This window comes from Onychostruthus taczanowskii, unplaced genomic scaffold (assembly GCF_017590055.1).
Source record: "Onychostruthus taczanowskii isolate IOZ18803 unplaced genomic scaffold, ASM1759005v1 scaffold74, whole genome shotgun sequence".
In the NCBI taxonomy this organism is placed as follows: Eukaryota; Metazoa; Chordata; class Aves; order Passeriformes; family Passeridae; genus Onychostruthus; species Onychostruthus taczanowskii.
Window position 1 is genome coordinate 1,131,787 of NW_024505229.1, and position 14,372 is coordinate 1,146,158.

Here is a 14,372-nt window from a genome sequence, read left to right on the forward strand (position 1 = left end):
GCAGGGAATTGGCTGGAATGATACATTAGGGCCTCTCTGCTATCATCTCCCTTGCTTTCATTTCTACAAGAAACTAAAGGAATTTTAAACCCCAGTAATAAATTTTGAGGGGAAAACCCTGGCAGAGCAAGGCTTTTTTCCTATTTTTCTGCCATTAATGTCTATCAACATCAGCAAATGAGAGCAGACAGACAAGGCTTAGCCTGGCTGCTGTGTGCTGCTGTTCCAGGGGGGTTTTATGTTATTTATTTATTTGAAATCTTATCAAAACCATCATAAAGGCTCCACAGTGGCACGGGGGGACCCACCTGCTCTTCCCTGTTCAATTTATATCAAACTCCATCTGCAGCAAGCAGCCCTGGATCCCAGCATTCTGTCTGCTCAGAATTAAGATGTCAGGGGTGATTTTTTTGTCAGGGCTGCCTCGTGCAGGTTTTGAGTGATTTAAAGTCACTTAGAATTTTTCTGGGGTTCCATAACTGGAGTGAGGCTCTGGAATTGTGACTGACTGGGATTTCTGCTCCTTCCCTGCTCCAGCACGAGCCTGGGAGCACTGGAGGGATGAGCTGGTGATGGGGGAGGATTATCCTGATTTTCTCTTCTGTTTTTCCCTCCTGCACCCCTGGACCAGTGGCAGGCGCAGCTCCACCGTGAGGAAGCAGGTAATTAACAATTAACATTTCAGTAACGAGGCAGGGATGGGGTGGGGAAAGAGGAGGAGTGCTAGAAAACAAATTTTTATCTGTCCCTCCCCGTCTTCCATGGACCTTTTCAGTCTTGTTGGAGAAATCCCTCAAACCTGGATCCAGAACCTCATTCGTTTTCCATGACAAAATTTAAAATTGCCTTTACTCTGTGTTCTGAGAGACCTGGAATCAGAAATCCAAAACCTCTTTCATTTTCCATGGCAAAATTTAAAATTGCTTTTATTCTATGTTCCGAGAGACCTGGAACCAAAAATCAAAAACTTCGTTCATTTTCCATGACAAAATTTCAAATTACTCTGTGTTTGGACATAGCTGGAATCAGAAATCCAAAACCTCATTCATTTTCCATGACAAAATTTCAAATTACTCTGTGTTTGGACAGACCTGGACTCAGAAATCCCAGGCTGCCTGGAGCTGCTGGGGCACTCCTGGTTTATGTGATCCACGCTGTTGTTTCTTTGTCTCCATCCCTTCATTTTCCCTGGAATCTCTGTTAAACCTGGAGCTGCTCTCTTGTGGTGCCTTCCTGGAATAAAGACTTACAAAGCCAGGCTTTGTGTCCCTGGCCTTGGGGATGATCTGCTGCTTTTTGGTACCCAAGTGAGCTAAAATGGGGTTTTTTGAGATGGGGAGGGCCCAAAAAATCCCTTGTTGATACTTTAAGGATAAAGTTTGGGAATTCCAGCTCACACAGTCTTGGGCTGCTGCTTTGGAGTTTTGGAATAAAGAGAGCAAGGTGTGATCTTGGTGTGCAGAGTCAAACATTTCTATTTTTTTTTTTTTCCCCTCTTCACTCTACATTCTGTCTGCTCTTGCTGGAATTCCTCTCTGGGCAGGATTCTTCCCAAGCCATTCCCCTGGTGGTGGAGAGCTGCATCCGATTCATCAGCAGGCATGGTGAGTTTGTGGGACATTCCAATAAAATAAAACAAAATATAATAAAGTAAAATAAAATAAAATATAAAAATAAAATAAAATTATAAAATAATCTTGTATTATCTTATAATACATAATAATTTTATAATAAAATTATAAAATAATATTGTAATATTATAAAATAGTAATATATTATTATAAATATTTTATTATAAAATGTAATAAAGATTTTATTATAAAATAAGATAGGATAAGATAAAATAAAATAACCTATATTTTATAGGTTAAACCTATAAAATAAACCTTATGAGGGATGTTCAGAGTGGCTCAGGTGCTTGTGCAGAAGCTGCCACAGGAGGAAAATGGCTCTGATTTTTTGCCTGCACTGCTGGTGTTGTGTGTGCAATGACAGCTCCAAATAACTGACCTTGCAAATGTTGTTTTGCCAACAATATCCCTTTATTCCTTGCAAAATAAGCTGCCCATCCCTCCCCTGCACTCACCTTCCTTTGAGCCCTGAAATGTGGCCTTCAGCAGCAACAATCATCCTCTTCATGAGGAGGAGGAGGAGGAGGAGCACTCCGAGTGTTTGAATGTAGGAGGTCAAGCAGTGAATTAATTGTTCATTTACTGCCACAGAGAGATGATTTATTCCTGTTTGGAAGGTTGACCTCTCCCAGCCTTGAATGCTGTACATTTATTGCAATTTGTTTTCATTTTTAATTGATATCATTTGTTAGTAGCGTGTGAAGCAGCTGTTAATTAACACGTGTGGAAGAGGTGGAATCCATCTTCATTAGCCAAGATGCAGGTCCTGCTTGTTTCCCTTGTTCCATTACTATTTTAGAAACCATAATCTGGAGTCCCATTCTCATCAGCACTTGAAATAAACAAGTTAAAGTTCTAGAATCAATCTAGAATCTTCTTTAAGGCCATATTTGGATATTTGCTGGAAAAATCCTTGAGACCACATTGAAATGGGAGCTGATGGGGGATAAATCCTTCAGGATGATGCTGATTTCAGCATCAGGAGATGCTGATTTCACTCAGATTCCAGAGCTGGCTTTGATTTTCCAACAGACTCAACTGAGTCCTTTTTAAATGTTTTAAACATTTTCCTCCTGGCATTGGTCATATTTTACTCCTGCTGCTCCACTGCTGGTTTATGACTTCCTCTGGGTTGTAAAATCCTCTGGGGATGCTCCAGGGTGAGAGATGACATGAATGGCTGTCAGAGCCCTGTTACTCCAGCAGTTTAGAAGGGTTAATAAATTTTCTGTCTGTGCTGAGTTCTGTTTTTTCGTATTCTGGACATCTCAGAGAAAGGTGGTTTTTAACCAGCATCCTCTGCCTTTGTTCTTATTTCTCCTTTCTTACAGGAGCTGTAGCTGCTGAAGGTGCTGTCTTCTTTTATCTAATCCATCTTATCTTGTCATCAGCATCTCTTGTTTTCCTGCAGGTTTGCAGCATGAAGGAATATTCAGAGTGTCTGGGTCCCAGGTTGAAGTGAACGACATCAAAAATGCATTTGAGAGAGGTAAGGAAGAGCTCTTCCAAAGCCCAGGAATTATTGCCAAGTGTGGGAATTTGTGAGCACTCAGAACTGCCCTGGGTGCAGCTCACTTCTTTTTGTCCCTTTGATTTCTGTGTTTCCTGAGTGAGGCTCTCCCAACACCTCCCTGGTGCTCATTAACCTTGAGTTCTCACTTGTTTGCTGTTGTGCTTTGCACCCTGTGGAGTGGCTGTATAATAAATATTCTGAATTCAATCTCCTCTCATGTCTGATAGCTTATTGATTGTTTGCAACACTAAAGGACGTGGAGGATTTCATTATGAGGTGTAACTGCAGTTTCCTCCCCTCTCCCCCAGCTCTTTGTGTGCTGGAGGATGAATTTCCATGGTTTTTTTCTCTGTTGTTGAGGCACAGCTTGGCCACATTTATTCCAAATACCAGCGAGGGAAAGAGGGAAATTTCAAGAGAGTGTTAATTTGAGGTAGCTTTTAATAGATTGGATTTTTTTTTCCTCTGGGAAGAGCCATTCCATACAAAGGCAGGGAGCAGTTGGGAGCCTCCTGACTCATCAGCTCCTTGCTGGGCTGTTCTCCCTGGCAGAGCAGGTTCAGAGGAGCTGCTCCTCAGGCAGTCCCTGGGTCACTGGGAACAACAGGGCTTGTGTTAATCCCTGGAATCTGTGTTCCCAAAGAATAGGATCAGTGTTTTTCCCTGCTTGCTGCTGCAGGAGAAGGGCAGTCATTAATTAGGCACAGTGAGTTTATTTTGCTTTTGGGGAGAGAGGGAAGTTTAATGAGCAGTGTGGGGTGGTGATGTCACCTGTCCTCAGCTCCATCTACCTGAGAGTGAAAACCCTCAGCAGCAGAGGAAGCAGGAATGTGTGTCCTAGTCAGGAAAAGCATCAGAATCAGAATTTTTTTTAGTCAATAAATTTTTATATAAAGAAATACCAGCTTGGGGAAGTACCCACTTGATTAGAATCAGATTTTTGTATAAAGAAATACCAGCTTGGGGAAATACCCACTTGTGCCATGCAGAAATAAAAAAGAGGATTTTTTCCCCCCTTCATCTTGCTTGTCTGTGTAAAATCTGTGATGTAGAGGACTGCCAAAGTTAACAATAAGGTCCCTGCAGTTTATTACTTCATCCAGAGCCCTTGGTGGCAGTTAATATCAGGGATAATGCTCAGGTTTGGAGTGGCCCATTTATTATCTCGTGTGTTATTAAGATAATAGGCAAGCTTTGGTAATTTCAGTCACATAATGGATATATATAGCTTCAATTTGAGGATTGCCCCATCATTAAATCTAATTATGTCTGATAGGGAGTTTTCCCCAGGGAACAACTCCTTGAGTGAGCATCTTCCCTTTGGTAATGCAGACAAACTGTGGTGGATCTGCAGCAACAAATTGTCCCAGAAACACTTCCCCCACCCCATTGCCTGTGTCTGCACACACCTGGGCCAGGTGTGTGATGTCTGTGTGTCCCCTGCGTCACCTGGGCCAGGTGTGTGATGCTCCTGTGTCACCTGGGCCAGGTGTGTGATGTCTGTGTGTCCCCTGCATCACCTGGGCCAGGTGTGTGATGCTCAGTGGTCCCTTCTGTCACCTGAGCTGCAGTTTTGGGTCTGCCTAAAGCCTCCTGTCAGGTGCTGGAGCTGTGATGTTCTCCCCTGCCCAAAACACCTGGGGTGTCCCTGCTGCAGCAGCACCACCACACCCCCCGTGGGTGCCAGGGTGGCATTTGGGTGACAGGAGCTGCCCAGGTGTCCTGGGATTCCTGGCAGGGTTCCCACCTGGGGCTCTCTCTGTGTCTCACCCTTGCAGTGCAGCTGGGCTGGGTGGCCTGAACACAAATCCTTCTCTTCCAGTGTTGGATTTCCTCCAGTATTCTGATTTTTCTCTCCTTGCTCCTAAGGGGAAGATCCCTTGGCTGGGGACCAGAATGACCACGACATGGATTCCATAGCAGGAGTCCTCAAGCTCTATTTCAGAGGCCTGGAGCACCCCCTCTTCCCCAAGGACATCTTCCATGACCTGATTGCCTGTGTCAGTAAGTACATGAAGAACTGGAAAGAAATAGGATTCATTTTCCTCATCCCCCCACTTCTCTTCCCTCCTTTTCCCCGTTTTTCCTGCCTCCAGGGTGAGTTTTTGGGTTTCTCTGGCTGGGTTTGTGCTGCTGGGCTGGTCTGTGGTATCCAGTCTGAGCAGTCACCTTTTCACAGCCATCCTTGCTCTGACAGGAATGAACAGGGAGATGGAAATTCATAGATTGTAAGGGCTGTGTGATGGAGTTTTGTGAGCCAGTGCTTGGTGACAGGATTCTTTTAAAAGAGAATAAAGCAAAAAACCTTCTTTTGTGTAAAACCATCTTGAAGAGCTGTCATCAGAGGATGTCAGAAATGCCCTCTCTGAGGCAGGGATCACCAGCAGGGTTCCCTGGATATCTGCTTGCCCTGGATATCTGCTGCATGCTCCTGTGTGCTGGCCTCAGCTGACAAGGTCGTTTTTATTCATACTCCTTTTAGCTTCATACCCACAAGGGACCATCCACTGCCTCCTGCTCCAGCATATCAATCATCAGGGCACTCACTGGTAACGTTTTTCATGGTTACTAAAGGTGTTTCTGCCAGGCAGAGGGTTGTCTGTGGCTTCTGTATTGTTTTTAAGTGGCCTGGCTCTTGCTATGTCCCCCAGAAATGAAGAATGATTCCATTGTCCAAGCAGAGAAATGGCCTTTGCAGGGACAGCCTCTGAAGAGAGGCAGAGGATCACTGAGGAGACAGCTTCAGAAATGGCCTGTGCTTTTCTGCTCCTGATAAATGCATTTCCAGACTTGGATTTGTGTTATGTTGAGAAACAAAATCCTCTTTCCCCCGAAGGAGCTCTCCCTTCTGAGCTGATTTATGCTGCCCACTTCTTTCTCAGCAGGCTGCTGCACACAGAGCCCTTTGCCTCACCCTTTAACTATGTTAATTTGAGTGTTCCAGCTTTTCCTTTTCAAACACCCACCTTTCCCAGCTGCCCTGAATGAGCCCTTGTGCCAGAGCCCCTGGAGCAGGTGACATCCAGAGCTCCCACGCTCGCAGGGAGGCTCCCACGTGCTCGGGCACCTTCTCTGGCAGAGGCTTTGCCAGCAGGTTCTGCAGCCAAATCCCCTCCTGCTGGTGCCCTGCTGGCTGCCCAGTGTGCAGGGTGTCCTGGTGGCACTGGGGCTGTGGCAGCAGGGTGACTCTCTCTGTGTGCTCTCTCTCTCTCTCTTGCAGCCATGGATAACTTGCAGGAGCGAGCGCTGCACGTCCGGAAGGTGCTGCTGAACCTGCCCAAGACCACCCTGATTGTCATGAGATACCTCTTTGCATTCCTCAATCAGTGAGTACCCCTGGGAGCACCTTCAGACCCCTTCAGACCCTTTGCAGCTCTGGGGTGGTTTTACTTGGATGGTCTCAGTTGCAGAGGTGGCAAGCAGCATTCCCTTCAAATCAGGCATCCTCTTTTTTGAGCTGGCCTTGAGCAGTTTGCTCAGTGGCCCTGCCAGGTGCTCCTGTGCTGCCTCTCTGCTCCAGCAGCTGCCTACAAACCTCCCCTGGCATCCCTGGCTCCCAGGGCTCTGCTGCAGGGCCTGGGGTAAACATGGAATTATTGAGGATGGACAGGGCAGGGACACCTTCCTCCATCCCAGGCTGGCCTTGGGCACTGCCAGGGATCCAGGGGCAGCCACAGCTGCTCTGGGCACCCCTGCCAGGGCCTGCCCACCCTCACAGGAAGGATTTCTTCCCTATATCTCATTTAGCCTCCTCTCTTTCAGTGTAAATCCATTCAGTTTTAATCCTGCTGTAACACTGGTCTTGAGTTGGGCTGCAGGTGGGCTCAGAACAGCAATAGCAGAGAAGAAATAAAGTCAAATATTAAAATCAGCACCCAGAGCTTTCAAACGTAAAATCAGCACCCAGAGCTTTCAAACTCCCCTTGCAGTTTCTATTTCATCTCTCAGTAAATACCATCAGTGTCCCATTTTTCACCTGGATCCATTTGTATCCCATAAAAGCCCAAAACAAACCTTCTGAGCTCAGCTGCGTGTTCTGAGCAGAGGATGATGATGGTGCTGGTGATTTCTGCTGTTCACCCTCCTTCCCACCCGTGTTCTTTGCAGTTTATCTCAGTTCAGTGAAGAGAACATGATGGATCCCTACAACCTGGCCATCTGCTTCGGGCCCACGCTGATGTCTGTGCCCGAGGGCCACGACCAGGTCTCTTGCCAGGCTCACGTCAATGAACTGATCAAAACCATCATCATCCAACATGAGAACATCTTCCCAGGGCCCAGGGAGCTGGAGGGCCCAGTCTACAGCAGAGGTGGAACCACAGAGGATTACTGGTATGCTGGATGCTCTGAGCAGAGCCATGGGTGGGTGCTTAGCCATGGGTTAGGATGCTGCAGTTGTGTTGGCTAATTCAGGATTGCAGCATCTGGTGCAGCCTTTCAAAAATCTGTTTTGTAGCAGCAAAGATGGCTCTGGTCTCTCTGGAGAGTCATCAGCTTTAAAGAAATAAGCTGGTATAAAGTAGCTATTCAGTTGTCAAACCTCACTCACTTATCTTGAAGGGCAAGGTTGTGGAGGGATTTTCTTGGATGTTCTGGTTTGGTAGCTGCCAAAATCAATCTCTTTTTGTTGGGTTTTTTTTTCCTTTTTTTTTTTTTTTTTCTCTCCTGCTTTTGCCTTGGGCTGATATCAGGGAAGGAGATAAGGGATGGATGGGACCCACAGGGATCACTGATCCAGCCCCTGGCCCTGCCCAGACACCCCAAAATCCCACCCTGAGCATCCCTGGGAGCTCTGGCAGCCTGGGGGCTATTCCCATTCCCTGGGGAGCCTGGGGGGGAAACCTCTCCCTGATCTCCACCCCAAACCTCCCCTGGCACAGCTCCAGCCCTTCCCTGGTCCTGTCACTGTCACAGGCAGCAGAGACCAGAGCTGCCCCTCCATTCCCTGCTGGCAATCCCTCCACCCCATTCCCCTGGCAGGATTTATTGCTGTCACCTTCAGGGCTCTCAGGGTGCCACCACTGCTCCCCAAAGCAGCACCCAGGCCGCAGCCAGGACAGGATTTTAGGTGGAAAATGCAGCAAGGACCATTTTTTAGTTGGAAAATGCAGCAAGGACAATCTTTTAGGTAGAAAATGCAGCAAGGACCATTTTTTAGTTGGAAAATGCAGCAAGGGTCATTTTTTAAGGTGGAAAATGCAGCAAGGACAATTTTTTTAGGTGGAAAATGCATCAAGGACCATTTTTTAAGGTGGAAAATGCTGCTTTTTAGGAGGCAGGGCTGGAGAGAGGCATGTGGCCCCCGTGCAGGGTGCTCTCAGGGTGTCACCACTGCTCCCCAAAGCAGCATCCAGGGCTCAGCCAGGACAGGATTTGAGGTGAAAAATGCAACAGGGACATTTTTTTTAGGTGGAAAATGCTGCTTTTTAGGAGGCAGGGCTGGGGAGAGGCACGTGGCCCCGTGCAGGGCTTGGAGCCGCAGCTGTGCTCGACATGACTTCACAGTCTGGGTGAAACTTTAGCCCTCAATGCTGCTTCCTCCTGGGGCCTCCAGCTGGCTTCAGAGGCTTCTGTAAACTTTATTAAAGAGCATAAAGGCTTTGCAAAGGATGGGGAGGGTTGATTGCTGAGGTGCTGGCTCAGGAGATGTTGGGCAGCCTGGTGTCCTGTGGATTGAGCAGAGCAAGGCGCCAGAATTGTTCAGACATTTCAGCTCTTCTCCTTTTTCTGTTTTCCTCATATTTAAAAGAGCACAGGAGGTAGATTGCCAGGGGGAGAGCACTGTCCAACCATCATCACTTATTTTAACCACTGCAGGGCCAAAATGAGGGATGAAGTTCCTCCTGTGTGAAGGAGATGAAAAATCATTTTTAAGGAGTCACAGAAGGCAGCAAAGGAGTTTTCTGGTGTAAGATGAAGAGCCAGCACTGGTTTTTAGCCCTTTTTTTTCCTCCTGAGAGGAGCAGGCAGGGCAGGCAGGCAGGGCTGCCAGCTGGCAGCAGCTCTGTGGAGCTGCTTGGGAGAGGCAATGGATCCTCTTCCAGTTTCCTTTCTGCTCCTGTCCAGAGGGAGCTGCTCGTGGAGCTTCTTACAAAAACATAACCTTTGGTTGCCACTTGTTGTCTCTTGATCCTTTCAAAGCTTTTCTTCATGCCAAACATAAATGAGTCCTCTTGGTAGTTTAGGTGCTCTGGAATCTTTATTTACAGGCAGCTAATTGGGCTGTGGGAGTTGCTGAGGGAAATGAATGGGACATTTAAGGTGGTGATAAAAGGGGTGGAGGGAGATGACAAACACAGACCTGGAAATACCAAGTTATAAATCAAGGAATGATTTCCCCCAGGAAGTTGCAGCTTTCTCATCAGCCATCTAATGAGCTAATTAGAGCAGTGGAGAATGCAGCCAGGGGAATAGTCCTGGCATGGCAGGGAGGAGCTGGACCCAGCCTGGCACTGCTGTGTGAGTGCTCAGTGTCTCCAGAGGTCCAGGCTGTGAGATGTGAAGTTGGATTTTGCTAATAGCACTCAGAAGGAGTCACCAAGATGTTTGGTTTGGCTGATCACAAAGAATTCAGCTTGATTTTTACCCACAGCCACTTCAGCAGATGCATCCGCAAAGTGTCTGTAGCAGCACAACCTAAATATTGACTCCTGATGGGGGGATTCCCAGTTCTGTCTGGTTGTTCTCCAGGATGTTCCCAGTTCTGTCTGATTGCTTTCCAGCATGTTCCCAGTTCTGTCTGCTGGCTGGCCATGAGGGATCTCCATTCCCAGCAGTTACAGCTGTCCCTGTTTCCTTCTGTTTCAGTGAAAGCCCTCACGGAGAGAGAGCCCTGGCAGAAGATTCAGTGCAGGATGTCACAGCTGAGCACCACACCAGTGATGATGGTATGGGAAGTCTGGTGTTTACTGGGGAAACTGGTGCAGCCTGCCTTGGGGGAGGCAGGGAAGGCTGTGCTTGTTGACACATCCAAAGTGGAGTTTGAATCACAACACTCCCTGGAAGCATCACGTGGCAGCATTTGGTGGCTGAAGGTACAAAGGTGGAGGATCAGCGTGGGAATCTCCAGAATTATCTGAAATTTTTGAACGTGTCCCTGCTTCTTACGGGGTCTCAGCAGGAGGCTGGGTGTGTTTCAGTGTCCTCTCCCTCTCCCCTCTGCCTGTTCCTGGCATTTCTGCTGTCAGTGGCTCAGGAAGGAGAGCTCTGGGTGCTCAAAGCCCTTTAAGGGAGCAAAACAACCCCCAAAGCTGCTTGTCTTCTCTGAGAGCTGGGTTTTAGAGCAATCCTGAGGGCCTCTCAGAGATTTGGATTTCCTTAAGGAAGCTCAGTTACATTTATTGTCTGATCAGTGAAAAGAGGCACCAAAGCTGATAATTCCAGGATATTTCCTAAGGAAAAGGTGACACTGCAGTCATGAGTGTCCTTGCTGCTCCCAAAGGTTCCTCCTGGGATGGGGAACATCCTGTGAGACCCCTCCAGAGCAGAGGAAGGATGAAGTGACTGATGTGAAATGATGATCCCTGGCATGCTGAGCAGGCTGACCACCAGGGCAGGACAGGGTTTTGATGCTGTCTTCAGACCCTTTGCAGCTCTGGGGTGGTTTTACTTGGATGGTCTCAGTTGCAGAGGTGGGAAGCAGAATTCCCTTCAAATCAGGCATCCTCCTTTTTGAGCTGGCCTTGAGCAATTTGCTCAGTGGCCCTGCCAGGTGCTCCTGTGCTGCCTCTCTGCTCCAGCAGCTGCCTACAAACCTCCCCTGGCATCCCTGGCTCCCAGGGCTCTGATCTTGCAGCTCTGTCCCTTCTGTGTGACCCTCTGGTGTTCACACAGCAGTGAGAAGGGAAAGGAAATCAGTTCTGCCTCAGCAGTGGGCACTGCCTGCCTTCAGCTGAGTGGTGTGCTTGACGAGTGGGAGCTCTGAAAATGCCTGGGAATGTGTCCTCCTGGAGCCTGGACCTCTGAGAAACAGGAATTTAGTGGCTGTGAGGAGCTTGGATCTCTGAGAAACAGGAATTTTAGTGGCTGTAAGGAGCTTGGATCTCTGAGAAACGGGAGTTTAATAGCTGTAAGGAAGGACAGGCCCTGATCCCACAGCTGGGAGGGAATCCTGGCATCAGGCCTGCAGCCTGCTGCCAGCCTGTGCTGTTTGTGGGGGGGTTTTAGGTATTTTTGGTGACTGGGAGGGCCAGAGGAGCAGAGATCAGAGAAGGCCACTGCCCTGCAGCCTCTGGAGCTGGGGCCCCTGGGCAAGGTGAGGCTGGGAGGTGTTTTGGATGGAGTCCTGCAGCCTCTGTGGAATATTCCATAGGAGGCTTTTGGGAGGGAGCCCTTGGCACTGAGGAGCTGGGGCTGGGTCTCTTTGAGGGAGCAGCAGCGTGTGGTTAATTAAGGAGCCTCATGCTAATTGTGCTGTGCAGTGTCACACCCTGGTCACACCTCTCAGCAGGTACAGCTCCACCACAGATCTTCCTGGGGTTTTTCCCTCCTCCTGCCTTCAGATGGGACCAAACCTCCCAAAATTCTTTGGGGAGGCTGGGATTAACCTTCCCAAAGTAAAGCTGTCATCCCAGCCACCTCCACTGCAGGGAGGAATTTGGGGGTGAGGGGAGAGCATCTGTGCACTTCATCAGCCTCCCTGAACCGATTTGAGACAGGTATGAGAGGTCAGGGCTGCTTAAAGGCAAGCAGATTGTGTGTTTGTTAAATTATAAATACGAGTGGAAATGCTTTAATCTGCTGCTTGTCTGCCCAAGCTGTCAGACTGGCAGGGGGAATTGTTTGGCTTAGCCTTTTTGCTCTTCATTCACACAGTTTTCTGCTCTGAGCATAAGTGTAAGTAGGAAAAAGCTACTGGAAATTAAAGTCTAAAATCAGTCCTCTGGAGAAAAGCCAGAGTCCTAAAAAGCAAATTGGAACCATAAGAAACCTGAGTGCCACGCTCATCTGGAACAATAAACACTTCTTAATGAAGCAGATGGAATTCACCAAAGCACACTCCATCCCCTTCCTCAGTGGAGGGGGACACCAAAACCAGCATTGCTGTGGTTTTCACTGTCAGGACAAGCTGGCAGAGCCAGCAGGAGGCAGGAAGGAGCCAAACCCAGATACCCACGTGCTCTGGGGGGTCTGCCACAAGCTGCCAGCATGGGCCAGGCTGTTCCCACCCTGCCCAGTCCCTGGCTGCTTGCTGAGGACTGATAAATGGCATTTGTGTGAGTCTGAGCACAGGCTTAGCTGGAGTGGGTGGTTTGAGAGGGTTCTGAGCTGTCAGGTGTGGCAGGGTGGGGTTGTTGGGGTGGATCTCAGATCCTGCTGCTGGTTGCCCTCACTCACTTGGTGCTGGGTAATTTCAGGTGCTGGTGGGGCTTTTTGGGGGCTGATGCTTGTGCTCTGCTCCCTCAGCCTGGCTGAGGAGCTCCAGCTGGCTCAGATGGATTCACACCATTATTTTCTCAAGCCCTGCTACCTCCTTGCAGCCTAGAGGCAGCTCCAGCCCCTGGAGCATATCCTCTCCCAAGGAATAACTGGAAAAGCTGTGCCTCATGTTTGGTCTCTCAGCCCATTTGAGCTTCCTCTTGCACTGCAGAGGCTTCCTGTGGTGCAGAGATCTCTGTGTGGAGTGGCAGATCTCTCTTTGATCAGGGCAGAGGAACCACAAATCTCTTTCTCCAGGAAAGAACTCAATTTCCATGGATTGCTTGGCTGCATTAAAGCTCCTTTAAAGTAATTAGAGAGAGCCCACTGGGGCTGTGTGGTTGAGCTCATCTCCATTCCCCTGATCCCTGCCCAGAACCAGCAGCTGCCTGAATACACATTTACACTCAAACAGTGGCAGATTTTTTTCAGAGCCTTAAAAATAATCCAGGGGAATTCCACATTGATTTTCCTGAGTGTCTTAAATGCCCTTATTGTGCCTCTGTATAATACCAGAGTCCTGCAGGGACCTGGATTAGTGGCAGGGCATGGCTGGAGCTGCTGTGTGAGCTCTGCAGGAGTGGGCACAGAGCATCTTCTGTGTCCTCACCCCTGCACCAAGCCCAGCTCTGGAGGCACTGCCTGTTTTCCTTTGCTTCCATGACACTTGATGAAGAGCAGGGCCTCCCACCGTGCCAGAATTCCTCTCTCCTGGCTCAGGTGAGCCTCACAGGCAGCAGAAATTTCCTTCTGAATTGATGCTTTATTTTTGAAGCAGCCTGGAATGAGAGGATGTTTCCCTCCCCTGCCTGCCCAGGGGATTCACTTCAGCTGCTTTTAAGGAAGAGAACCCTGGGCAGACTTTTGTCTGGAATGTACCTGACTGCTTCCCACCTCTGAAAGACTTTTGATTTTAATGAAACACTAATTCTGCCCTTGCCACTTCCATTATTGTTGGCTTGAATTGGTTTGGGGGGGTTTAGGGCTTGGAAAATACAGATGTGCCCTCTGTGTGGGGATGAGGTAAAGGATGAAAGGGCAACATCTTTAAGTTTAGGGGTTCCCCTCTGAATTTTGCTGCCTTAAGAGGGAAGGAGCACTTTATCCTCTTCATACTCAGGTTTGTGGCAGATTTAAACTGCTGACTGCTCACCTGAGCCCAGTGAGTTCAGTGAACTGTTTATTCCCTTCCATCTCCTGAGTGTGAGCCTTTTGATTTTAATGAAACCCTTTTGATTTTAATGAAACCCTAATTCTGCCCTTGTCTTTTCCATCAGTGTTGGCTTGAATTGCTGTGAGGGGATTTGGGGCTTGGAAAATACAAAATTTTTTGTGCCCTCTGTGTGGGGATGAGGTTAATGCCTTGGGAAGGCTGAGCTACAACAGAGACCAGACAGAGCTAAAGAATAAAGCAGGGATTTATTAAGAGGTCTCAATAGATCCACCTTGGGCAGCACAACCCAAAATGGTCACAAAAATGCACAACTGGTCACAGGGTCTCTCACTTTTATAAGTTTTGGTCCATTTGCATATTGGAGTTAATTGTCCAATTCCAGCTTTAGCCCATCCTTCTTGTTTTTCTTTCTTCAGCCCACGTTGTTTGTGCTCTTGGGCCTGAGATTTGGATCATTTGTCCTTGGTCCCAGCTAGAGCAGGAATTGTTTTGTCTCCCTGCTCTGTGCAGAGAGCTCACCATCCCTTAATGTGAAGCCCAGACCCACACACTAAAGCAGCACAGAATCTGAAAAATAGAAAAGCTAAACCTGAGGGTAAAGGATGAAAGGGCAACATCCTTGAGTTTAGAGGTTCCC

The 14,372-nt window shown here is 48.2% G+C and overlaps 1 protein-coding gene across 4 annotated transcripts in view; it reads left to right on the top strand.

Moving 5' to 3' along the window:
• SRGAP2 (SLIT-ROBO Rho GTPase activating protein 2) overlaps positions 1 to 14,372 on the top strand; it is a 99,771-nt gene that overhangs the window by 72,486 nt on the left and 12,913 nt on the right. For all 4 annotated transcript variants that reach the window (XM_041422596.1, XM_041422597.1, XM_041422598.1 and 1 more), the window contains exons 13-19: positions 632 to 662; positions 1,544 to 1,604; positions 3,043 to 3,120; positions 5,014 to 5,148; positions 6,365 to 6,470; positions 7,252 to 7,476; positions 9,952 to 10,031. In XM_041422596.1, the coding sequence (XP_041278530.1) occupies positions 632 to 662; positions 1,544 to 1,604; positions 3,043 to 3,120; positions 5,014 to 5,148; positions 6,365 to 6,470; positions 7,252 to 7,476; positions 9,952 to 10,031 (716 nt within the window). The remainder of the gene's footprint in view (positions 1 to 631; positions 663 to 1,543; positions 1,605 to 3,042; positions 3,121 to 5,013; positions 5,149 to 6,364; positions 6,471 to 7,251; positions 7,477 to 9,951; positions 10,032 to 14,372) is intronic.